This window comes from Lotus japonicus, chromosome 6 (genome assembly GCF_012489685.1).
Source record: "Lotus japonicus ecotype B-129 chromosome 6, LjGifu_v1.2".
Lineage (NCBI taxonomy): Eukaryota > Viridiplantae > Streptophyta > Magnoliopsida > Fabales > Fabaceae > Lotus > Lotus japonicus.
In genome coordinates this window covers 60,319,100-60,346,684 of record NC_080046.1, presented here as the reverse complement: position 1 = coordinate 60,346,684, position 27,585 = coordinate 60,319,100, and the positions used below count along the sequence as shown (strand labels likewise).

At 38.2% G+C, this 27,585-nt stretch overlaps 2 protein-coding genes across 2 annotated transcripts; one reads left to right on the top strand and one right to left on the bottom strand.

Annotated features, from left to right (window-relative positions):
- Window positions 1-758: 758 nt before the first annotated feature.
- On the top strand, window positions 759-5,235 carry LOC130726320 (inositol-phosphate phosphatase-like). The gene is made up of 12 exons (XM_057577569.1): window positions 759-909; window positions 1,012-1,067; window positions 1,188-1,238; window positions 1,910-1,990; window positions 2,122-2,225; window positions 2,311-2,395; window positions 2,809-2,863; window positions 2,939-2,982; window positions 4,027-4,095; window positions 4,178-4,278; window positions 4,358-4,414; window positions 4,702-5,235. The coding sequence occupies exons 1-12, from the start codon at window positions 894-896 to the stop codon at window positions 4,796-4,798; spliced, it is 816 nt and encodes a 271-aa protein (XP_057433552.1). The 5' UTR covers window positions 759-893; the 3' UTR covers window positions 4,799-5,235.
- Window positions 5,236-6,258: 1,023 nt separating this feature from the next.
- LOC130726319 (cytochrome b561 and DOMON domain-containing protein At4g17280-like) lies at window positions 6,259-8,107 on the bottom strand. The gene is made up of 3 exons (XM_057577568.1): window positions 7,317-8,107; window positions 6,962-7,216; window positions 6,259-6,846 (listed from the first exon to the last, which is right to left on the bottom strand). The coding sequence occupies exons 1-3, from the start codon at window positions 7,947-7,949 to the stop codon at window positions 6,520-6,522; spliced, it is 1,215 nt and encodes a 404-aa protein (XP_057433551.1). The 5' UTR covers window positions 7,950-8,107; the 3' UTR covers window positions 6,259-6,519.
- Window positions 8,108-27,585: the final 19,478 nt, after the last annotated feature.

Below are 27,585 nucleotides of genomic sequence, written 5' to 3'. Positions count from 1 at the left end.
TCACTTTGATGAACTTTCAGTAGCGAGTGATGATTTATTTACATAAATTTTCTCTTTTATTTCATTTTCACTAACTTTTTTATCCGATATTTTTCTGGGATCTAAATAGTATTCTTCAGTAGCTTTTTTAAGGCTTCTCATGAGCAACAATAGAGCAGTCCAAGAAAAGGGGGTCCCTTAAAGCTATAATTGGAAAAGTGTGGCAGGGAATCTAAACAACGCATCAGCATAGTATTGGCATATTCCATATGCCGTTCACCACTCTGCTAGTTCAATTATTAATAATTCTATAACTGATTTTCTATTTTTAGAAATATTTTTAATAAAAGATGCAGTTTATACTTATTTTCAGGATCATTTAAGTTTCTTTATGTTTCAAAAAAAATGTTTGAGTGTAAGAGTAATTTTCAATCCGAAAATATTGAGGCTCCTCCTCCATATAAGCTCTTTATGATATTCTAAGGCTTATAAAGAGATCTCTTACCTGTTATGGTTAGAGCTTAACTGATTTTCACTGTAAATTTGTAATTATGTATCTAATCAAGCATTAATACAAGTTTGATAATAAAGCCCATTTAAGATATCATAATTCATGAATACATGATTGAATGAAAATGTATCACAATGCATGAAGACAAGATTGATGAAAATTTAACACCTATAATTTGATTTGCAAATCTGTTAACATTATATATATAGTTAGGGTAAATTGAATGCATTTACAGTAGTAGGAAAAAATGAAATAATAAATATTAATTATTAAAATAAAATCAGCGCTCCCTTTGGCATTACGAACATGCTGCAATCCATATGCTAGTGCGCGAAAGTCACGAAGAAAGCACAGCCTCTACCATCTCATCACGTTCTTCAGCACCTTCCTTTCTCTCACAACAATGGCGGTTGACGAAGGTACAATTCAATCTCTCTCTCTCTCTCATTTCTCATACTAGTCAATTATTTCTCGATCATTGATCTGTTGCGAACTCCATTGGCTGTGAAATTCATCTACAGAATCAAAAAAGGCATTCCTCGCATCTGCCATCGACGCTGCTCAGAAAGCTGGTGAGGTCAGTTCAGTTTCATCTCAACTTTCTCAATTCTCACTGTTAATTCATTCCTCTTTTCTCTTCGCACGCATAGTTTACTTATCTATTCTATTATACTGTGTATGAATGAATGTGTTTCAGCTTATTCGAAAAGGGTTCTACCAGACAAAACACGTTGAGCACAAAGGAGTGGTCAGTGTTTGTTTTTGCCTTTCTGCCTTCATTTCTTTCTACATTAAATATGTCAATGTTATTTTTAAAAACAAGCATATCATTTTTCATTTTCCTCGACTTAATTAGAAAAATAATTTACTCACTGTCTTTGATTATCATCATAAAATTGAATTTTAGTCCCTAATCCCTGCCTGATATACATGGAATTACTTTCCAACTTTGCCATGTAGGATCAGTAGAGGTCGGTGTTATTATCATGATTCGCGATTGCGTATGGTGAGGAGTGCAGTTTGGAATTTTTTTTGATGCATGAATCAAATTAAAATGAGTCTAATGTTCAGGGACTAAAAGTTTGGCCTTTGGTTCTGATTACATTTTTGGGAAAAATTGTAATTTATCGTTTTTATTACAAAAAGGTCTCACATTGAACAAGCTAACATAAACACACACTTAGTAAGTAATGTTTAAGCTTTTATGCATATCACATCACATGTCCAACCAAGTCACAACAAGCATCCACTATGACATGGCTATGTTGGAGAAAAATTAGAGAGAAGCTTAGGATGCTTTCCTGTTTTCTGTTCATGTAGGTAGGATCTCAGTAAAATATGGGCATTATCGCAGCACATAAATGATAAAAGATTATAGCCCTTTTACCTACTGTCTTTTACTTTTGTTGTGATGCACAGGTTGATTTGGTCACTGAAACTGATAAAGCATGTGAAGAACTCATCTTTACTCAGCTCAAGCAGCAATACCCGACTCACAAGGTTGATTCAGAACTCCCTTAAACAAATCAACCTTATATATAATCAAGTTAAAAATGGATGGCTATTCTTTTTTTCTCGCCCCTTGCTGGTGTATATTTCTTTAGGCTTATTTATATTTATGTTTTTATTAGTTCATTGGGGAGGAAACTACAGCTGCTTTTGGCACTACAGAACTTACAGATGATCCCACATGGATTGTTGATCCCCTGGATGGAACTACTAACTTTGTGCATGGGTAATATTCAACTCTAATGTTTTAGCTGATAGTGATGTATACATATTTCCATATTGATAAGATGTAATTCTACTACTGTTGATAGGTTCCCCTTTGTTTGTGTCTCCATTGGTCTTACAATTGGAAAAACTCCTGAAGTTGGTGTTGTGTACAATCCGATAATGAATGAGGTGAGATATCTTCCCCCTTGAAGATGCTTCATAAGTGGTTAACCAAATAACTGTTAAAATTTACTGAAATTCGAAACATATACAAAATATCATTAAATGTTAAAATATAACTCTGCATGTATTTTTTTGGATTTTGGTTTTGGGATACTGGCAAAATATATACACAGGAAAAGATTGAATATTGCAGGAAATTTTTGATCGATGGTTCTCGTGTCTTCTTATATGATCACTCTTTTTGGTAACCTTGATGTGATCAGAAAGACGTGTTGGAGACTACACATTGAAGTAATTAATTTTGGAATATGACTGTATAATTTAAGTTTCAATTAGGAAAATTGGTATAAATTTTGCAATATTCTTAGTTTCCACTCCTGTTAAGTCTGCAAATTGAAATTTGGTATTATTATTTGTAGCTGTTCACTGGTGTCCGTGGACAAGGTGCCTTTTTGAATGGGAACCCTATAAAAGGTTTGTTCTCTGTTCTTTATCTTTCTCTTGTTTGTTATTAATCTAGATGTCATGCCTAAGCCTTGAATTTTGCAGTATCATCACAGACTGAACTAATGAGCTCTCTTCTTGCAACTGAGGTATGTCCAGCGTCAAGCCTGTTATAATTGATTATGTGAAATCTATTTGTTTTTTCATTTTATTTACATCAATGAAGTGGATTCCTCTCCCTGTCTTATTTGTGTCTTAACTTTCTACATGTGTAGTTGCATAACATTTTAAATGTCAGTGCCTAGTGCATTTTCTTTTCAATTTGACACTGCACAATCTTGCATCATGACCATTGCTGCTGAACCCATTTGAGTCATAATACTCACTCTTTTTTATTTAAACAAAAGAAAGTTCTCAAGTATGATCAGTGCATGTACCTTCACTACCTTAATTTCACTTCTTAATATACCCTTTTTTGTTCTATTTGTTTCTTATACAGTTGATAAAGTAGTAACTCTCTCAGAAGAATGTCTATCTCCATAGAATTGGCTGATAATCAGTTATCTGTATGTCCGTGACTTGCCTAAAAATGAATTTAAAGAATTTAAGTACTCCACCATATTTAGATGTTTTACAATGATTTGAAAGTGTGTTAGGGCAGACAATTAGATTAGAGCCTTACAACTGGATTGCTATTTGCCACTTAAATATTCTGAGTTTTAAGCATATTTGCTAGATATGCATTTCCTAACCTTTCTAATCCGTACCAATGTTGTTTGCAGTCTTAAAATCTACAAAAAATTATATCATTTCATTTTGGCAATAAGTGTGTGTTGTTGAAGGAAGTATTACTAATTTAATTCTGGAAGTAAAATTTTTGTTTTCTAGGTGTTCTAAACTTCTAATCTTAGGAAACTGCTTACATATCACAATTAAACCGATCATTTACTAAATTGTAACTTGTGCTTACTCGGCCTAATTTAAGTTGTATCCCACTGAGCATAGGTGTATTTTTTTACCAGCATTATTGTGTTTATTTGCGTTAAAATCCATACGTTTAGTAAGATAATCATAATTTCTGGAATTCTATGTTGAAGTCGGACTAAAATTATCGAATCAGGTTCCCGACATCTTGCCTATTGAATCAATACAAATTTGAAATTCATCAAGTTTTTTTTCTCTTGAAAGAGCAGGCTGGAACTAAGCGTGACAAGATAACTCTAGATGCGTCAACCGATAGGATCAATAGCTTGCTTTTCAAGGTAAAGTTAAGACTTGCCATGGAATCTTTCGGAATAAAGTGATATAACTGACTCTGCCATAACCAACCCCTTTCTATGACAGGTGAGATCTCTTCGAATGAGTGGCTCCTGTGCTCTGAATCTTTGCGGAATTGCATGTGGAAGGCTAGATGTATTCTTTGAAGTTGGCTTTGGTGGCCCATGGTATGAGACTATGAGTTTCTCCTGTATAAATTTTGGACATTGTGATTATGCTATTCACATGCCCCCTTTCTTTTTCCAGGGATGTAGCAGGTGGTGCTGTCATTGTTAGAGAAGCTGGAGGTGTTGTATTTGATCCGTAAGTAACTTTGCTTAGATAATCCTTATTCTTAATCTTAAAGAAGGGAATATGTATGAAGTTCTAGATGGTCTCTGTATCGTTAGGTACATAGTCCATTTTACTCTTTCTTTGCATGCACTCTCTCTTGTACACATGCTCACATGCATTTTTGTTTGTGGCAAATTTTATGCACTATTGGCTGGACTAACTATCAGTATAGAAAACTACAAAACAGGAAGTTGCATAGGTAGATATGTACAAAATTTTCATATTTATGTCAACATCGTATGTTCGGTTTGCTTCAGGTCTGGTGCAGATTTTGACATAACAGCTCAGAGAGTAGCTGCTTCAAACCCCTTCGTGAAGGATGCATTTGTTGATGCCCTTCGCGACATGGTGTGAAAAATTTAGTGTTAATGAATGTCCTGGAGAAATTGCCTTTAGTCCTTCCCTGTTGCCATTTAGCTTCTCAAATAATAAAATTCAGCTTGGGGATAAAATGTACCTGGTAGAAATGCTTGAGAATTTTTATAATTCTTGTGTGAATTTCCAAACAAAGTAGTCAATGATGATCATTTTAAATCATCTCAAGAAGTGCATCCTATTATAAAATCCCTTGTTTGTCGCCAAATTATTACTAGCATGTAATGTGTCCTCTAATTCTCAAACAAGTGTCTAAAGTGAACTGAATGATGCTCCAACTCGCTGTAGTTTATGAAAAAAATCCCCTTCATAAAGCGAGAAAGTAATGATGGAATCATTCTTAGATATTTATGAGTTAGTATTGCAATGTATTTTAAAATATATCCATTGTTTAATGTTGTCTTACTCGTTGTTGATTTGGCTGATTTTATATCCTCTCTTTAGAGAAGCTATCCATTCACATGCATGCATCATGAGATTGCGAGCTTTATGTCTTGATTATGCATTGATTCTTTGTTCTTTTCCTTCTTTTGTGTTATCTTATGACAAGTTGCTGCCTCTTGGCACAATCTTATAATAAAAAATATTGGCAGATACGAATATAATTTTTAAATTGCAAACCTTTCTCAAAAAATGAGTTGGCATGCTTGTCTGCTTGTGTGCTTGGTTTTCAAACAGCGAAAAAGTGGAACATGGGATATAAAGTAATGCTATTTGATATAAAGAAATTTCGAGGAAGGTGAGTATGAAAAGAGAGAATTTGTAATAGTCTATTTGCATAACACTTTGTAAACATTTTTTTTAATGGAAACTGCAATTATATTAACCAAAACAGACATAGAAGCCATTACATCAGCATGAACCAAATTGATAACCTCGTCTGGAACCTAACATTCCAATCAAACCATGACAGAATAATTGGAAGCGGTACCTCAGAAACAGAATTACCCTCACGGCGAACAAAAGACAAGTCAACATAATCAACATCTTGTTATGTCTAATATCTGAGTGAAAATTTGATTTTATGGATATATTTAAATTTGAAAAGCGTGTTACAAAATGGAAAAAAGAGCATAATTTACTATTCAAAAATAGATAGAAAAACATACTGTTGAACAATCAGATGCCGTTTTTATCTTGGGAGGAATATGAGAAATAGATAACACAATGCACCCATCATTTTGGCCATGTCAAAGTTCACCAAAATGTGTCATGTCATGTAGATGGAATCTAAGCTGTACTCTTTATACTCTTCTAGAACTGTACTCTTAATTGAAGTGTCAGAAAGAAATTTAAGTCGATATAGTGTTTGTTGTTGTTTTTAGAAAACTTTACCAAATTGTACGTGCTAAAGCAGAGGACTTTTGACCAAATTAAAGGCCTTCATCCTACCCTAAGATAGGACTTAACAAAGGTAATTGAAAGTTGAAACTGGAAGGTATTGGGAAAGAGTAAATAAATAAATACAAATATGAAAATGGTACAAAATATCTATCATCTGGAACAGCATGGAGAAAACCACACCCTAGGAATTCACTATCCTAAGAAAGAATCATCTCAAAAAAAAAAAAAAACTAAGCAACTGGAGTATCCTAAATGCACTCAACACATGGAAGAAGCAGATATACAAAAGGGTCTAACATCAAAATTCATCATGTATATAGAATTCAGAAGCCAAAATCCACAGCCTCTTAATTACCCTACACCTGCTGTGGCCTAGAACCATAACCATTGACCCCATTTGCTCCATGTGCCATCTTGTTCTCTGATTTCCTCCTCTTCAACACAATGATCCATGTATAAACTTCCAAAAGCACAGCAATGCCACCCAAAGCTGCAATAATCCCGATATAGGCGTTCTTCCAGTCATCGTAGCGATCCCCTACAGATTTCTCCATTGCATCAAACCCTTTAAAGATGTTCACAATACTGATGATTATGGTGGCGTATCCGATCCCCCAATGGTAAAGGTTCCAGTAGAATCTGATCTTGTGATCCTTGTTAGGCCTCAAAAGCAGAGCAAATACCTGAAAATCCAATACCATAAGTTTAAATAAGTTCCATTGTAACAATATTTTTACGAATCGAAGCGATAAGAGTTGAATCTCAGTGGATCATGGGTTTAAGAACATTTATTCATACCTGAAGGGTTCCAAGGCAAAAGAGGGTGATCCCAAGTGCTCTGTGGGTTGAATACTCAATTCCAGCTGAGTCACTACCAAGTTTAAGACCAGTTCCCCATCCAGCAACACCAACTATGTATGCAGCAGTTTGGCAAGTAACATGAAGGTAAAACCAAGCAGGGTCTGCAGATTTGAACACCTTCAAGTACCTCGCAATTACAGCACCCAAGGGCATCAAGATCCCCCAGCTCACAGTATTCAGCACTCCATGAACCTAAAAAAAATCAAAACTATTAGAATCAATTTGAGAAAAACCATAGCAGAACAGAACAAAACAGAGCAGATCATAGAAGATTGTTGATTGAGGCACTCACATTTCTCCTTCTTCTGACTGAATTTCCACTTGATCCAGCTTGAGTGGTGCCAGAAGCAAGATCCAAGCTCTCTTTGGCTTGGAGATTCGCAGTCCCCCGGGCATGGGCCTGAAGGGTAGACCCAGATACAGCCCCATCTTGCCAGAGATGAACCAAAGAGGTTGTTCCAGAAGGAAGAGTGAGCGTTGCATAAATCGTCAATTCACTGTTCGAATACGTCGCCGACAACCCCGTGTGAGGGTAACTGATATTCCCCTCTGCCATATTGGGGTCGTAGTTGGCGATGGAGGTAGTGTAGACTTTCGGAGAACCACTGGATTGCGGAATCGCCACCAGAGCCTGAGCTCCCACCATAGCTGAATTCAGATTACTGCTCGGATTGATAGCCCACGAGACCCACTTGTCCGTGGAGGTGATTCCGGTGTGGCGGAAAGCTATGTCAAGCTTTCCGGTGGCTTGGTCAAACGTCCAGTGAAGGTACGAGGTAAGGTGAGGAAGATCACGACACGATGTGAATTGCTTGTTGTTGGTGAAGGTTTGTGAGTTGCATGTTTGAGCAGAGGATGTTAGAAAAACAGAGCATAAAACAGAGATGGCTAACACAAACCTTGCCATCATCAAATTCTCACCCATGTTGTTCCCAATTGTTTTGCTACTCCTTTTGTTTCGTTGTTCTTGTAAAAGGGTGTCTTAGGAATGTATCAGAATTGGGTCTTGATGAATGGTGAAGGAGTTGTGATGAATATGGATTGTGGGAAAGGAAGAGAGAAGAAGGGGGTTATTATAAGAGTGGGTGGGTTTAGGTAGTTGAGTGGTTGATGTCCAACGGTGACTATAAGTCTGAAAGAAAAGAAAAATACCTAAAACCAAATCAACAGAAAAATCTAAAATTTTAATCTTAAAATAAACACCCCATGTCTAGTCTCTAGATGCTAATGTGTGGAACAAAAATTCAAGATTACATTATGATATTCCATGACTTAGACAACCAAATTTTTGAAATTTTTTAAGCAAAAATTTATGGCTGAATCATATCGTATCCTATACTATATACTATTATTTTCAAAACTAAAAAGTGGCAACTTCGACAAGCGTAACTCCCTTATTCTATGTCTTTTTTTATAAATTTTTTCTCTTATACTATAATTAGTAGGTAAATGATGTCATACTTATAATTTATGAATTTTTAATAATTTTAATTATTCAATAATATCATGTTTTAAAAAATAATTAATGTATTAATATCACATTTAATAGTTATTAATGACATTAGAGTAATTAACAAAAGTCAATTGTGACTTTTTTAAAAATAAACACTGTATTAATTTGACATTAAATAATTTTTAATGACATTAGAATAATTGATAAAATTTAATTATGACCTTTCTACCATTAGAATGTATGCTCACAATTTTTTTTAATAATTATGGTTATTTTTTATATTGCAAAATAAAAAAAAATGAATGTAATATCTTGCGTTTAAAATGATATTAAATATGCCATAAAAAATTATATCAATTAGTTTTAAATGATTTATTTGGAAATTAACTAAAAAAAATTGAATTTATGTTTTTGTATATACATCTCGAAGATTAAAATGGTTTTAGTATATTGATTCAAAGCATAACAAATTAGAAAAAAAAGGCTTTAGGAATGTAAACATGAATAAAAAAACTTAAATAAGTGATATACGTGTTTAAAAAAGAAAAATGAGAGAAGAAATATGAAAAAGTTTGATGGATGATGACAAAGTACGCTCTTATTTCATCCGTGCATAGCGCGAAATCAATACTAGTGGTACTCTAATCTAAGATAGTGAAAGTTTGTCGGGTTTAGAAAGTAGTAGATTTAAATTTACTTCTTACTAAGAGAAAGAGTTAGGGACATAAATGTTGAAAGAGATAAAAGATGAAAACTCCAGGATTCAAAATTAAGGGAAATAGTAGCTGAGTTAATTATTTTAGCCATTATTTTATCTTTAATTTTAGTTTAGATAATCAAATTACATTTTTGATACTATTTATCTTAACTTTATCTTTTAGATAGTTTCATCTTTAGTTAGCTTTAGTTATTTTTTAGCTAAACTTATCTTTTGTAATTGTTGATGCTTGTTTTTCATTCAATAAAGTAATTATTCTCCAATTTGTTTGAAAAACACTTAGTTATCTTTACAAGAGTTCAAATGTGCAACATGTCATATATGAAATCATGTAGTACTTCACTCAACCAGGCTAATTTTTTGATTCTTTTAATTAACAAATAAACCTTAGAATCTCAATTAAAAATCTTGAAGCATCTCTCACCGCTTGGTCCACTCGATCGATATGAGGAAGGTTCCATTGCGTGTGTTAATATGTTAAGCCAAATTGATTTGTTGTATATAGAAAGAAATTGGATTGATCATTGGAAATCCGACGACTTAGCCTAGTTGACAAGTTATTTTACCTCTCCCAAAAGACCATATCCCATTTCACACGCGTTCATGCGGAACTTAACAATTGAGGGACACACTTTCTTTTCTTTATTGAATTGTCACTTTTAGAATGAGCAATGTGTATGAACTATGAAGTGTTCAAAAGTTGCAAAGTGTATGAAGTGAATTTGTTGACCGGTTTAACCAAACAGAACATGTAGGTGCCATTTGTGATGTACCTACCAAGTTCTCTCACCCATTTTGTATTTTGTTTGTTTTTGCGTTGCGATGACATCACTCAAGTTCCAAATGGGGTCATGGTATACTATTTCCTCAAATCTGGCATACGGTACATAGCGGTATTTAATTAGTATATTTAATGATATGTAACATTAATATTAATATACGTAGTTCAATACGATTTTTTTACAAATTTAAGCATGTGCCCACTTGTGTTTCCAATCACGTCACAAAGCGTAACTTCAACTTCAACACACTCCTTTAATTAAAAAAACTTCAATATACAACTTTTTTTATGGACGGAAATGTTCAAATAAACTTCCAAGTCATAATTAAAACAGGCAAACTCAAATCTACGTATCTATCGTGTACCTATTTTCAAATAAAAAGGTTTTAACATTCACAATTCACATCTCACACATTAAATTTTTTTGATTTAAGATGAACTTCTTTTATGAAATTTAAGATGACCTTCTATGATAAACATTTGAGGTTTCTAAATTGAATAATATAATATTTTGTTAGTTTATAACAAGACAAGTCTTACAAGTTTCGGTCGGAGTCAACTGTGGGAATGTGTTTATGGGTAATTAAATATATATATTGGACTGGGCGAGCCCCTAGAGGGGCAACGCCCAGCATGTATCCCGCCCTGAGGCGGGGCCCTGGACTTCAGATGGGCCTTGATCTTGGAGGCCCAATTGGCCCAATAGGTAGTACCCAAGCTCTATAAATAGGAGGTAGTTATCAATTGTAAAGGACTTTTGGCTCATTTGATAAAATAACACATGAAATTCAGCATTCTCTCTCTTACTTTCTCTCTCTAGCACAATCTCTCCACCCTTAGGTACTATACCTTCCCTCAATGTTCATTCCCAGAACATTTTGGCGCCGTCTGTGGGGACTGTAAACTTTCTACTCCCATTCACGTGGATTGATTGTGCATGAAGTTACCTCTGATTGTGATTAGGCAATTCTCTGGTTTTCCGATTTTGACTCTGTGACTAGTGTTGGTTCTCCGATCGAGTTTGCATCGTTTCTGGTTTGGATGGAGACTCGACGCAGGAGGCAGCATCATTCACCAATGCGGCAGCGGATTTCGCCGCCTCGACGGCCTCATCGGGTGGACCTGGATTCTCCGGTACGAACGACAGGAGTACAGTCGCCTTCTCCTCTTCCATCACCACCACCTCCTCCATCGCCTTCACAGGTAGGATCTCTGGAGCGCTCACCAGAGAATTCACCTGCTCCGGAACAACAGCCGGCGGTGACACAGGAGCAATGGCGCCATTTGATGCGCAGTATTGGCAACATCCAGCAGCGGAATGAGCATCTACAGGCTCAGTTAGATTTCTACCGTCGCGAGCAGCGAGATGACGGAAGCAGAGAAGCAGATTCCGTGGCTGAGTTCCGTCCGTTCTCGGAAGATGTTGAGAATGTGGCGATCCCGGATAACATGAAAACGTTAGTTCTGGATTCTTACGGCGGAGATTCCGATCCGAAAGATCATCTTCTGTATTTTAATACGAAGATGGTGATAATTGCGGCGTCAGATGCGGTGAAGTGCAGGATGTTTCCATCGACGTTCAAATCGACGGCGATGGCGTGGTTCACAACTTTGCCGCGTGGATCGATTTCAAATTTCAGTGACTTCTCATCCAAGTTTCTAGTGCAATTCTCGGCAAATAAGAATCAGCCGGTGACGATCAATGACCTATACAATATTCGCCAGCAGGAAGGGGAGTCACTGAAAGAGTACATGGCAAGGTATAGCGCGGCGTCGGTAAAGGTAGAGGACGAGGAGCCTCGAGCTTGTGCTTTAGCATTTAAAAACGGTTTGCTGCCGGGAGGGTTGAACAGCAAATTGACACGTAAGCCGGCGCGCTCGATGGGAGAGATGCGTGCTCGTGCCAGCACTTATATTCTGGACGAGGAGGACGACGCTTTCAAAAGAAAGCGCGCGAAGTTGGAAAAGGGCGACACGTCGCCCAAGCGCGTGAAAAAAGATAGGAGCGGCGAGGATAAGGGGGACGGCAAACAGCAGAGGCCAGGTGAGGGGAAGTCGGTATTCAAACCGACCAAGGAACAGTTGTATCCACGGCGCGATGATTATGAACAACGTCGGCCTTGGCAATCTAAGTCTCATCGCCAGCAGGAGGAAACTGATATGGTGATGAACACAGATGTATCGGATATGCTCCGAGGGGCAAGCGACGCAAATCTAGTGGATGAGCCGGAGGCCCCAAAGTATCAGCCACGGGACGCCAATCCCAAGAAGTGGTGCGAGTTCCACCGATCCGCCGGGCATGATATGGATGACTGTTGGACTTTGCAGCGGGAGATTGATAAGTTGATTCGGGCGGGATATCAAGGAAATCGTCAAGGCCAGTGGCGCAATGGTGGCGATCAAAACAAAGCGCACAAGCGGGAGGAGGAGCGAGCGGACGCTAAGGGCAAGAAAAAGCAAGAATCAGCGGCTATCGCCACAAAAGGGGCTGATGACACGTTCGCTCAACACTCAGGACCGCCCGTCGGGACCATCAACACCATCGCCGGGGGATTTGGCGGCGGTGGCGACACTCGTGCAGCGCGTAAGCGCCATGTTCGTGCCGTTAATTCCGTTCATGAGGTCGCTTTTGGATTCGAACACCCTGACATAACAATCTCGATGGCGGACTTTGAGGGGATAAAGCCTCATAAGGACGACCCGATTGTGGTGCAGTTAAGGATGAACAGTTTTAACGTTAGAAGGGTACTCCTGGATCAGGGTAGTTCGGCTGATATTATCTATGGTGATGCATTTGACAAGTTGGGACTAACTAACAATGGTCTAACTCCATACGCGGGAACCTTGGTAGGTTTCGCGGGGGAGCAAGTAATGGTGCGGGGATACATTGATCTAGACACAATATTTGGGGAAGACGAGTGTGCTAGGGTTTTGAAGGTAAGGTATCTGGTTCTCCAGGTGGTAGCATCCTACAATGTCATCATTGGGCGAAATACATTGAATCGCCTTTGTGCTGTAATTTCGACAGCCCACTTAGCGGTCAAGTATCCGCTAAGCAGTGGAAAGGTGGGAAAGCTGAAGGTGGACCAGAGGATGGCGAGGGAGTGTTACAATAATTGCCTTAACTTGTACGGCAAGAAGAGTGCGTTGGTTGGTCATAGATGTTATGAAATCGAAGCTTCGGATGAAAATCTCGATTAGGCGGTGAGCAAATTCTGGCGAGCACGTTTGCTTTGGCGATGGAGTTCGACGGCGAGAGAATGTCGTTGGCGTTGGAATCTAGTAAGCGCGTTTTACTCCGGCGCCTGGTGGGCACGTTTTGTTTTGGCCATGGAAGTTTGGCGAGTAAAGCGTTGCTATGGTTAAGATCGCTGGCCAACAAATTTTTCCAATTCCTTCAAACTTTTCCTTCATCTTTCATTTGATTCCCTTCTCAGTTGTTGTATTTCCTAATTTTCTTATTTTGAAGTTGGTATTAGAAGTTATATTGTCTTCACTGGTTTTGATTCAGACAGAGAGGAGCAAATCGGATCAAAGAGAAAGAGTGGGTGAATTGAGGCACACCATTAAAGTTTTGTGAAACTTGGAAGACTCTTCCATAAGCGGTTTGTTATTGGGTGGGACAAGCTCCTGATGGCGCGATTTAGTTACAAAGTGAAACAAGTTTCACGATGAACTAAGTTAGCCCCGGAAAAGCCCACGTAACAACCGGATTCGTTGGCGATGTGTGGGGTACAAATTGCCCATTCTACTGAGCACCGCTTCGGTAATCCAACTGGCCATTGGAACCCAAAGCACTTTGAGTCCCGAAAAGGGACGATCACACCAAGGGTGGCGACCTACCGCTAGGGTGGTGACCTCTTGCCAAAGGGTGGCGACCAAACGCTATGGGTGGCGACCTGTAAGACTCAGTTTAGACACACAAAAGTCGCCAAAAGGGTGGCGACCTCGCGCTAAGGGTGGCGACCTACCGCAAGAGGGTCGCGACCTACCGCAAGAGGATGGCGACCTACCGCTAAAGGGTCGCGACCTACCGCCAAAAATGAGGGTAGCGACCTACCGCAAAATGGTGGCGACCTACCGCAAGAGGGTCGCGACCTACCGCAAGAGGGTTGCGACCTACCGCCAAAAATGAGGGTAGCGACCTACCGCAAAATAGTGGCGAGCAAGTCAAACTAATTTCTTATAAAGCTAAAGCAAGATGGTGATGACGATGCGGCGGCGACTAAAAAATGTATGGCGGAAGCATTCCAACATGATTTACAAAATATCCAACGGCAATATAAAAAGCTATGGCGAAGGGTTGCTTAAACATAGACGAATGGCGGAAAAGTACACTACAAGGTGACAGTAAAAGCTAAAGTAATGTTAAAATTACATTATTCATTGTTTTCTTTCTCCTGTTCTTCTTCTTCCTCTTCTTCTTCAGTCGCTGTCCAGAGGTTTTGGTCAATCAGGGGAGGATCGTCGGGACCAACCAGTCCTGCGGCGGTTATTTCTTTCATTACTCCCATGGCGCTAAAGTCAAAGTTCGGGTACAAATGTTGGGCCTGATCTTTGGCGAGGTAGAAACCGCGCTCGCGGTTGTCAAGGGCGATGTCAGCGGCTTGTTCCCTCGCCTCAATGGCTTTGGCCTTCTCCGTCGCCAGCTCGTCCTCTAGACTTTTGATCTTTGCTAGTTGGGAAGCAATCTCAGCATCTTTCGTGGCGAGGGCCTCGGCGTGGGTTTCGGTCGTTTTCTTGATCTCCTCGGACGTAGCCTGCATCACCGCCTCCATGTCAGATTTCGCCAAGGCCAAGGACTCCGCAGACTTTTTCTCTTGCTCCGCCAACGCTTTTTTCACTAACTCCAGCTCAGCGCACAGAGCGGCAAACTCTGACTCCTTAGCAATCAGTGCCTCGCCTCGGGCGATCAAGTCCTTCTCAGCTTGCTCTTTCTCCTTCTTGCAAGCTTGAAGGCTTGCATCAAGCTCATCTGCTTCTTCCTTCATCAGCGCCAGCTGATCCTCCAGCTCGCCGATTTTAATCCCCGCCGTGCCAATCATCTTGTCGGCATAGACTTTGTCTTTTCCTGCCTGCGTCGCTAGTTTGTCGAAACGCTTTTCCCAAGCGGCGGCGGCTTCTTGATGATTAGCACTTTCGGCCTTCAACCGCTCAGCTTCAGCGTTGGCGGCATTGAACTTCTCAAACGTGTGAGCAAAGATGCACCCAGCGCGTAGGAGGCAAGCAAGAGTCTCCTCCTTGGTATCATTCAGGCCCCGACTCAAAACTTCTTTTTCTATGACGTCACGGTTGAGACCAGCAAGTAAGAATTCTGAGGGTTCAATGGCGTTGGGGAGTATATTATAATAGCTTGAAGAACCGACCTCGGGAGCAGGGGCTTGTTCAATTTGAGCCGCTTCAGAGGTAGTGGCAGCGCCAGGACAGGATTTTTCCCCTTGATGAGGCGGGGAAGGCATGGAGCCCGCATCACGTGTTGGGGGCGGGCTGGGAGGCGCCTCTTGGCGAGGGGGAGACTTTGGGGTTTCATTTTCTTTTTCCTTCTCTCCAATAGGAGTGTCGGAAGACGCAGCAGCTTTTGTGGCGTTAACGCCGGCGGAGGCGGCTGTGGCGCCAACAGAGGACTCAGCGGCAACAGCAGCGGTCGCACCGGCGGAGGCAGGAGTAGAAGCTGGTACGGCGGTTGGCTCGGTAGCTGCGGCGACGGAGGCTTCAGCGACATTTTTGCCTTTAGGCGCAGCAGCAGTGGTGGGCTGAGCGCCAGGGTTGGATGTGCCGGCGCCGGAGGAGGCTTTGACCAATCTTCTCCTCTTGGGAGCTTTGGTGCTCTCGGCTTGGTTCTCAGCACCGCCCCGTTTTTTCGCGTCGCCCTCAGTGTTGAATTTTGGGGAAAAGCGAGCCATTCTCCTCTCGCGGGCCTTCAGGAGCTCGGCGTTCGTGAAATTCATATCTTCTGTAACAATAAAAAATACGATCAGTGACAACATAGGAGGCGAGAAAGGAAATGTCAATAATAAAAGTGAGCTATGGGCAACCTAAGTATTTGGGAGTTCTTGAGAGGTCAGCGCCCTCAAGGACTGTTGTGCAGTCAAGGATGGGAAGTGGGGCAAGGAGATTAAGAAAGGCTTTATCGTTGGCGGACAAGGATTCCTCTGGAGGATCGGTGATCCCGTTGGGCTTCTCCGTCCAATAAAGAGGAAAGAGGGCGGTCCCGTCTCTGAGGGTGAATGCCTCTGGGTAGGCGGGATGAACCGCCACACGGAAGTACTTTCGTGCGAAGGAGGACTTCGCGTTACTCTTGTGAGGATGCAAACACTTCCGGCCGGCTCGGGCCTTCAAGGAAATCCATCCTTTGTTTTTGATGGACTTGGGGTCGACGTCGTAAAGGTAGAAGAAACTGGTGGGGGATGGGGCGATGCCGACGGCGGCGCTTAGGATTTCAAAGCATCGAATGAAAGCCCAGGCGTTAGGGTGGAGTTGACAGGGAGCCGCGTTGATGTCGCGGAGGACGGTTTGGACAAAGGGCGAGAAAGGAAGCCTGATTCCAAGCTCGCTAAACATGTATTCGTACGCAAAGAAGAAATGGGATCTCTTTACGTCGCCGTCTGGCTTGTGAAGCCAGGGGCGATCCCCGGGACTGCAAACCCAGATCCTGAGTTTGGCGTTAAACTCATCGTCATTGGACAAGCCACCCAGGGAGTTCACGAATTGCACAATGGGATCGCTGTCTTGGAAGATGGAAGGTTGATCTATAGCCTCGTGTTTAGGGGCTACTTGGACTGGAAGGGGCAGAGTGGCGTAGGTTTTTAGTCGGTGAGCTGGGATCTCCGGAACCTCTAAACGGAGGCCGCCGGCAGCGGTGGAGTCAGGGTCGCTTTCGGAGGAGGAAGAAGAGCGATTAGGGGAGGTAGGGTTTGAAGCCATTTTTAGAAGACAGTGAAGTGAAAGAAAGGAAAAGATCAGTATGTGTGCGATGTAAAGATAAGGACAGGGGGACTCACCGGAGTAGGATGTGAAGAGTGGGTAGCGGAAAGGGTGATAAGCGACGGCTCCGGAGCGGAAGTGGGCAGAAGGAGTTTGGTAAGCGATTAGGGAAGTGAGAGGGGTCTCGGAAAGGGATGACAGTGGGGAAGAAGGGTTTTTATAGGAGAAGGGGAGAAGCTGGAAGGGTGACGCGTGTTGGACGCGTGTGGAAGGTTGGAAGTCATGATGGTTTTGGGGAGGTGGGTCGCGTGCAAAGGGGAGTTACTGCGCACGATGGGACGGTTAGGAAATGTGAAGTGACGGTTCCGGAGAAAGAGGGAAATTGATGTAACCAACACATCACGTGGGGCAGCCACGTGAGGCAGATTGAAATTTGAAAGGGTTTTAAAATAAGGGAAAGCGCGGAAAGCCTCGCCACTATAAGGATCAAACGCCATCGCCTGACGATTGACACCAACAACGAAGTTCAGTCGCTCGCCGGGGTCACCGCCAGTCAATGATTGAATGATCGGCACATGACCCATGCCTGCCACCTTTCCCGCCGGCGAGCGATCATACACCTGCTCCAACTTATCACCAATACAAAGTAGTCGTTCTCGCCGCTTGCGGACTTGTGGACTTGCCAGCTCGGTTTGCTCGTCAAGTCAGTGGACTGGGTAACTGAAAATGCTAGTTTCCTTTTGCTCACGCCATGTTGGCGATATAGTTAACTTCTCTTTTCTCAAGCCATGTTGGCAGTGTAGATTCCGGTGTACGATAAGACGTGTAACAGCATTTAAAAGACACCCTTAGCTCTCGTACCTCGAGCTCGGTGTCTTGTGGACTAGTGGACTGGGCGAGCCCCTAGAGGGGCAACGCCCAGCATGTATCCCGCCCTGAGGCGGGGCCCTGGACTTCAGATGGGCCTTGATCTTGGAGGCCCAATTGGCCCAATAGGTAGTACCCAAGCTCTATAAATAGGAGGTAGTTATCAATTGTAAAGGACTTTTGGCTCATTTGATAAAATAACACATGAAATTCAGCATTCTCTCTCTTACTTTCTCTCTCTAGCACAATCTCTCCACCCTTAGGTACTATACCTTCCCTCAATGTTCATTCCCAGAACATATATATATATATATATATATATATCTCTAGTACGTATTGGAGCAGCCTCAATTTGAGTCAGTCAGCAAAACTTGGACAAAGCACTACTGTCATGCATGTGTGAAGACGTGTCACAAGTCAATAAACGCGAACAAAGCTAATATAATATAATGCAACCGAACAAACCCACACACCCAAGACAGAGACTGAGTTTTCTGATAGAGGCATTAGCAACTAACCAACAGAACAATTCCTTCTGCTACCGAGGCAAAGGAAATTGTCTAAATTAGGTTGTTTCAGTGTTTAAGGGACAATGGTGTGTTTGTTTAGGTTTTTTTATAAACAAAATAAGGGTTTTCATTTAAAAAATCAATGAATAAACATTTTAGAATTGTTCTTCTTGAATTTGAGCTAATTGGAGGATGATCTCAATTTCCGATGATGGAGCATGATTTGAATGGATGTTCTAGCACGATGGTGTGATGTAGATACCAAGAGGGAGCTAGCGCGGCACTTGTAAGAGCACTCTAACGTTTAAGTCGGTATGAGAATAAGGATAGAGAAGTTTAAAGTTTTGAGTAAAATACACTCACCCCCCTCAAGATTTGCAAGAATGACACTCCACCCCATTCTTTTTAAAAATCTACACTCCACCCCATTTTTTATAAAGGCAAATTTTAGTGACGAAAACAAATTCGTCACTACTAAAAACTAATTAGTAAAAATTTAAATAAATTTAATGCATATACACTATCATACATTAATTTATGAAAATAATTTTACTGAATAAATTTAAAAAAACCATCCACTTTGTCTGTTAAGTCCACGTCCCATCTATCTCCAAATCATATTTCTCACCACAAACGGCCACCACCAAGCCTTTACTCCCTTTAACACGGCTCCACTGTCCCACAATGTGAAACCCCATGGCACCTCCATGCCTCAAAGTTTTGTTGCGACCTGAACCCCAGAACGTGAATCGCACATCCCTAAAGCCACTTGTTCAACAACTTCTTGTGAATTTCACCCCTTTAAGTTGTGAGCGAACGCTCTGTTGGTCTTAGATATTGTTGGATTTTGTTAAAAACGATGCTCCACCGCCTCGTTGGGCTCTAATAACCTCAGATCCACTTCATATTTTCATAATTTTGTTTCTCTATTTTCTTCACCCATTTGTGTTGTTTTTTTAGCCTACAACCCAATTTTGAAAATTGGAGGTATAAAGAGATTATTTTGATTAAAATTGAATTATTACCAAATATGAAAACTATGTTCGAGATATGGTTTGTAAATCGGGCAGGTGTGCTATTGCATAATTTGCATTATGAATTTACGGAGGAAAAACGTGATTGAGAGAATGAGGAGGATTGTGATGTTTTCATTTTTAAATTTATTGGATTATATTGATTTTTTTTTTGAAATTATTGATTAACAATTTAAATAATAACTAATTATTAATGAAAAATATTTTTCGTCACTAAATTTGCCTCTATATAAAATGGGGTGGGATGTAGATTTTAGATAAGAATGGGGTGGAGTGTAATTCTAACAAACCTTAAGGGGGGTGAGTGTACTTTACTCTAAAGTTTTAGAAGAACAATGAGTTAACAAATTAAAATAAGTAATGTTTATGTAAATTAGTGATCAATCATACATCTATTTAAAAGTATAATGAGAATTGTAATCGAGGTACTAAGCCTTAACAAAACATTTTTAAATGACTTCCGAGATGATGAGTGATCTTGCAATTGTTCAGTAAATGTGTCAGTATTGTTTTGCTCGTCTAACGGATGATGAGAACTTCACTTTGGTCATACTATTTGACTAATATTCATTTAGTTGTGAAACTTTTGGGCAGTCTAGGATAATATTTGGCCTTGTACATGGGCAGACCTACCACAGGGCTTGGTAGGTCCAATGCCTTGACTCAAAGAAAAAAAAAAGAAAATTTCTTTGGACTAGGTAGGTTTTTTTGACCCAATAAAAAAATAGAGAAAAGACAAATTTATAAGGAAAGACAAAGTTTAGGGACTTAATCATAAAATTTGCCTAGGCTTCCTAAAATTTCTAGTTCCGCCACTGGCCTTGTAACCATTTGGGTTGGTCAGAATAGGAACCCCCAACTTCGCATGTAAGGCAATGTAAATATCAAGTTTGAGAAGCTTATGTTAATTACAATTCAGGGCCGGCCCAAGGGTCAAGCTACCCAAGTAAGGGCTTTAGGCCTCCAATTTTTTTTTATTTTACCAAGTAAAAAAAGGCCTCAAAACTTTTTTTTACTAAGTAAAAAAAGCCCAAAAAAATTTAATAAATAAATATTTCTTTATGTAAAAAAGCCTCACTTTTAAAGTTTGCTTTAGGCCTCATTTAGTGTTGGGTCGGCCCTGTTACAATTGAAGCATTTATGAATTAATTAATATATCCAAGATGCAATGAGAATAGATGAAAAGCCACTTAAAAGTGTTAATCTATTCTAAGATGAACATTCACCTTAAACCAGTTTTTGGACGAGATAAAATTCATTGAATTTTCCTCAATGTCGCTCAACTATTGAAATCTTTATGAAACTTGAATCGTCATGATTAATTAAAAATCATATATTGCAGTTATGATTCAATCATAAATGTGTGTAATAAAGTCGTAACTTTCAATGTATCTGCTTTAAAAAAATCACACCTTGTTGTAGATTCCATACTTGTTCGCATTCTTCTTTTATTTTATTTTTAAATTTTGATTTAAAGGGTCAAATGGACCCTGAGATTACAAAAGGAATCCGTTCCAGGACCTAAAAAAAATTTACATCAAATTGAGTCCCTAAGAATTTTTTTTTTAATTCAATTAAGGACAAAGTGTGTCTGATGTTGAAGTGGCTTCAATTTTAGCCTACTCAGCTTTTCCATGTGACATTTGGAATTATTTTTTAATTGAAAAATTCTAAAACTTATTTTTTTAATTCCAACTCATATATTAAAGTATAAATAAAAAATAAAAAACTTAAAATAATTCCAATTCACTTTTTTAATTCCAACTCATAACATTAAAAAATACCTAATCTAATCTAAAAAAATACCTAACCTAATCTGAGAAAAAAAACTCACTACTTAAACATCTTCATTCATATGCATCCTCATTTATCTTCAAATCCATAAATTTAAAAACCCAGAAATTTATCCTCCTCTTCATCCTCATTCATCTTCAAATCACTAACACCAAACTAAATTAAAATTCCTAAATTCCTAATTAACCCCAAACCCCTTAAATTAACAGCAGATCTGATTCATTAGCAGAAAAAATTGAGAAGAGTCTCACTCTCAGCTGTGATACAACCAGTACCCATCACAACCTAGTAGTGAAGAAAAATAATCCCAACAGGTCTTCAAGATGAACATTACAGTCCCAATTACAAGTAAATTAACCAAACAATATAATAAACAAATTTGGTTTTTCACCATTAGCAAGATACCCAACGTTGATTTAACAAAAGGACCATTCACCACCATCAACAATATAACAGAGTAATAGACTGATGGGTCTTCCAATTGCAGAGAAGAACGAGTCAAAAATGAAGATAAGCATGTGAAAGAACCCAGACTGGAGAAGCATGTGAAAGAACCCAGACTGGAGAAGCATGAGAGAAACCCAGATCATGAGAAAAATTAAAATCCCTAACCAAATGAAAAAAAACCCAAGATCTGTAACCAAAAAAAAAAAAAAAACTCAAGATCCCTCATCTGATTCATCATCTTCATCCGCTTCCATCAACACCAACTTTCCCCTCGCCGCAGATCAAATAACTGTCGTCTCCAACCAGATCGTCTCTGCCATCCATCATAAAGTCGTCAACGGCGCCACCCTTGTCTCCTGCTCCCAAAACCTCACCTCCATGCCTGAGCCCTCAGTGAAGCAGACGCTCGATTCGAAGGTTGAGTTTGCAGAAGACGTCGACATCGTCGAAGACCGCGACGACGATTGGGAGATCGTGGAGCTCGACGCAGAGGAAGGCGGCGTTCCGGTGGCGGAGGCCGGTGAAGGCGGCACTGGTGGAGGAAGGCGATGTTCTGGTGCTAGTGGAGATCGTGGAGGTTGGGTCTCAAACAGAGTAGGTTGGCTATGCTTTCCACCAGTTCTTCCTACTGGTTCATCTTCTCTATCTTCGTCCACAAATTAGGGTTCAAATTGGGGCTAGATGCTTAATTAGGGCTTAATTGGAGCTGAGATGATTAATTAAAGATTAGTATTAATTTAAAATTAATTTAAATTAGGGATTTTATTAAGTGTTTTATTTTATTTTTTTCTGCTTAAATAAATGAGTTGGAATTAAAAAATAATTTTTCTAATTAAAATAAAATAAAAAAGCCATATGGAATTGCTGACTAGGACAAAATTGAAGGCTGACAACATTTAGCCTTAATTGAATTAAAAAAAAATTTTTAGGGACCCAATTTGATACAAAAAAAATTTAGGTCCTGGAATTGATTCCCTTTGTAATTTCATGGGCCATTTGACCCTTTGAGTCTTAAATTTTTTAAATTGTTGTGAGGATTCTCGAATGTCTCCCCCTTTATTTCCCCTTCTTTATAAATGATGTGCTCGAGCACATCATTTTTTCACACAAGTTTTAAAACTCATACCCTCTCCTCTTCTCTCGAAATGTAACATTTTTTCTTGAAATTAATAAAGTTTGAGTTCATGTACTGGTAATCTACTCAACCTTCTTCGTTTTGAAACTTAAGAGTTTCTTCCTCTCAAATACACCCCTTTTCTTTCTACTTTATTTCCTTATTTTTCAATCTGATAATGTGTTGGAAGAACATCAATCTTTTAGCTTCGTCCTTGTATAAGGTGAGCAACACACTAAGGGTGTGATACACTTGCAATTCCCAAATGCAGACGTCGTTCAAAATCACGTACTCCTTGAGGACATGAGAAGAGTTTTACCGGTTAGGGCCCCACGGTGGAGCCAATGTTTGCAAAATAATCTCAGAGACATTGCTTGAGTAGTCAGACACCTTACTTTACTTCTTGAAACCCTAAGTTTACATATCTTTTAGAGATTGCAAGATTCCCCTTATAGAGTCGAAGCCCTTGTAAATTACAATCAATATCATGGAGAGATACAAGCACTTATTTGAATTACATTTATGAAGTTCTTCATAAATGTAATTTAAATAAGTGTTTGATTATCTTCTTGAATATAGGGGGACTCCATGAGTCCGACAAGCTAAGTAAACCATGAGTGACCAGTTCTATTATATGATTACCTTCTATTACTATGTTGGAGCTTGTTGGTAAGATATAAATTTTCTAGATATAGTTTTTTCTTATTGTGCAAGAATTATATTTTTTTATTTTTCTAAAAAAAAGTATTGATTCATTTACACTCAATTTTCTTTTACATCTCATTTTCATTCATATTCTCTTCTTACTTCTATTTTTCCCAAACAATCTATCATATTACTCATTTCTCTATATTTTTTTCCTATATTTCATAGGTGAAATTGTGTTTGGTTTATGAATAAAATATTATTATTCTTGGAATAAATCACTTTGTCATGTCATAATTAATTAATTTAAAATGGAGAATAGAGTGATGCATAATAATTAAACTCTAAATTTATTATAGTTTTTTCATGATAAAATAATAGTAAAAATCATGGAATCAAAGGTGGAAGTGGTAACGCGTCAAACGGGTTCACTTTTTCGTAGTTGGAATTGGACGGTTGGACCTCACAGAGATAGTATACTGTATACTATACACGCTGCTACTCATGTCCATTCCGTACGCCATTTTCTCAACAAAGTCAAAATTTCACATTGGGACTTTCGAAAAAATATAGTCAAAATTTCACATTAAAGATCGTACATCTTTTTTTCTTTTTGAAGGATACAACCTGTTTATTTAAATAAAAAATGTTATTGCTTGTAATTTAAATGATGACAATATTCTGAACGCCTATATTCTTATTGTAAGCCATGTAATATAAGTATAAGTATATATAGTGTGAATTTTTTTTGTTAAACCAAAATAAAGAAAATAAATCGGTCTTTTATTTTAAGAGAGTACAGAGTTAGGTATGTCCTCCTACTTTTTTTTCTTACGAACTTTTCCCAGGTTCTTTTATAAGGAAAAGGGTGAAACAAGTAATTTGGAGTGTTGATTACTTTTTACGAAAATTTGATTATTACTACTTTATTAGTTAAAACATCATTTTAACGAAACAAATTTGAACCGCGTGGTTCTTGGTCAATATTGTCACCATTAACTGTTTCGTTTGTTTCTAGCTATCTATTTGTCCATGCTTAGTCATAATTAGTCTTCACTCCTTAAATTATTTTCAGGGTGAGTCAGGTATTACATATGAAAAAATTAAACCAGATCCAAATAAATATGGATTATATGCTTATCGGATGGTTCAAAATATGGACTGAGTCCTGGTTGGATATTGATCATTATTTATAGAACATGCACTACTTGATAATAGTATAAGAATAATAGAATATTGATCATTATGTGTGATGACATGGTAACTGGTAAGGTAAAAAAAGAACAAGTTCTCTCATAATTCTTTAAACATTCTCATAATAATGTGCAGCTCACATTCTGTTTTTATATCCTAATAAATCAATAGCCTACGCGATTAATTTTATCTGGCTGTTAATTCCAAATTAATTTTCTTTTGCTTTAATTTCAGGACCATTAATTATGTCTGTGTTCAATCAAGATTAACGCATCACTATATCTGCTAGAACACAACCATGCACAACTTTTTTCTTACCAAGAAAAACCTTCAAAGTCCATCTAATTAGTTCAAAAGTAGAGGAAAATTTGACTGACGACAGCAATCGTCATTTTAAATTGAATATAGGTAGAATGAGTGTAAACAGAACAAAAATGAAATCCTTAGAAATGATTTGTACCTTTGTTCTAGAAATTAGATTCATGCAGATCGATGATAATCTGACTTATTTCTAGCTAATTAGATTTCTATCTTGGTATTATTTGATAAGAGAAACGGCATATTCAAGGATATAGCAAATTCATAATTAAATCCTAAAATAAATTATTAAGGATTTCTAATATAATAGTATGACGATAATCTTACATCAATCACACCCTATATTATAGTGACACTATTTGGAATTTGGTAAAAAAAAAAAGAGACAACACTTTCTGATTTGTTTTCATTTTAAAAAGTTAGGTTTTAAAATAATTGAACAGAGCCACGCCAAGACCTGTGTCAATGTTAGATGTAGAAGGTAGCAAAGCTCCAAAAAAGTTTGATTTGAAATATTAAGCCTTGAAGTTGTCACGTACTGCATGGTTGATATATGAAGACTTCTTCTATTTTAATATAACTGAATTTTTCTTCCCCTGGCCCATCCCTATTTGTTCTCTCAAAGGAGTGGCATGTGGCCAGGGAGGTTAACATGTTGTCATGAGCTATTGGTAAAATCTTTTAATTTGGACCACCATAAAAAAGATCTATTGAAAATCAGAGTTGTCTTGACAAAAAAAATCAAAAGAACTTGAGAGTTGTAAATTTGGAGGAGTAGGTGCATGGAGATGGAATATCGGTAGGTATCTCAGTTTAGTCACGAGTGTCCAAGGTAATTGTCCATTAACATTTTCTTTTATATTATCTATAGCATTAAGAAAATATTACTTTAGTTTAAGTGAAACATGATCAAGATCACTGTGCAGGTAATGGTAGGTGATCAGCTGAAAAAGTCCACATGTTCATTCAACAATATATTTGGCCGTTGGGTATTGTATTTGACAATGTTCGTGTAGTATTTTCATAAGTAAAACTTTTTCTAATGCTTTACGTTTTTTATTAGTTGAAATGTATATAACCTTCATTGATAAGTTATATATGCTCTCATTCTTCTAAATTGATAGGTCTAATTTCCAATTAATTTAATCAAATTCTTAGATTCAAGCTCAAGTTAATCGATCATGTACAACGTACTTTATAATATTCAAGCTCTTCCCCTGAAAATGGAGAATTCTGTATATGACAATTCTTGTATAATTAATGAGTAATGACTTTGCTTTCTATACATATTAGTTAAAATTGAGTGGATCATGCCGACAAAGACATTAGATAAAACTTAAAAATAAATTGGCATCATGATAGAGTTAGTTAGATATTTACGAAAATGAAATCTATTTATGCCCCAATCTGGTTAAAACCTCTCAAGGAGCAGTATGTGTTAACCCCTTATAGTAGAGTGATGCAACTTTTAAGCATGGTAACCCCCTTCTTAGTAGCGTGCATCAGGCCGGGTAATTAATAAGATGAAATTAGAACAAACATGGAGACAGATTGTGGAGCAGAAATGTCTGAACTATTACCATGGTGATCAGCTTTGGATACATGTAATGGTAAGGAAATTAGACAGCTTGTTTTTCAGGAAATTGGCACTCTTAATTACAGTCTTGAACATATATGTTCAATAATATTCTGGACTCAAGTCGTTTGTATCAAATGGTGAAGGCACAAATCAGGTCAATATGGTATATGTAGTGAAAGTAGAAAATTTATATTAATGAAATTCTCTTCTACTAATGTAGCTAGAAGGGATCAAATCCAATATACAATATGAAATGTAACAGCAATAGCACATACAATTCATAAATCATATATACTAATAACATTTGTTTGAAACAGAAACAGACAAGTAGCACATGAGAACTTGGAAACAGAAAATACATAGGAAAATAAAGCTAAGGAGATGTAACTAATAAACATAACATAGTTTTATGATGTGGAAAACCCAAGTGTTTCAAGTATCATTTTTAAACCTGAGTGTAATATAATTCATTTTTCAAGGTTCATAGAACTAAACTAAAAAGAAATCTGTATCATATCTACACACCATAACAAAACTTAAGACATACATGTCAGGTGCCAGCACACCACCAGATTCTAAGGTATATAATTAATCACACTGATGAATAGTTTATACAATAAAACAAAATTTAAACTATGAAGAATAATGTTTACATTGATGAAAAGAACCCAAATTTTCCTCCTTCCCAACCAGAAATTTCCTATTGAATGTAGTTAATGCCAGAGCCAATCATGATTCATGATGATTCACACCATGAAAGAATGCAAGCATCTAAGCATATGTATACCACTACTGTATGTACATATACATATCTCATGTGATTTACTTACTAATCAGAAAAACGGCTATAGCTAAACATATGTGGTCAGGTAGAGATTTCAAAAATATATATTGATCCTTAAATAACATATGTGGTGAGATAGATCAACATAGTTCACTAAACCCTCTTCATAGAGAGTTGAACCACCTAAAACCTCATCATTCTCACCCTCTCTTGGAAGCAGAGTAAATTCAGAGTGACTAATTAGTTCTTCACTTCTTCTTGCAGAACTATACAACAGCATGGAAGAAGTAACTCTTCCATTCTCCAAGGACCTAACAAGCTCTTCTACACTTCTAAAATGGGAAAGTCGTAGCAGAGAAACAACAGTTCAATAACTAGCAATATGAACAGTTAACAGAAT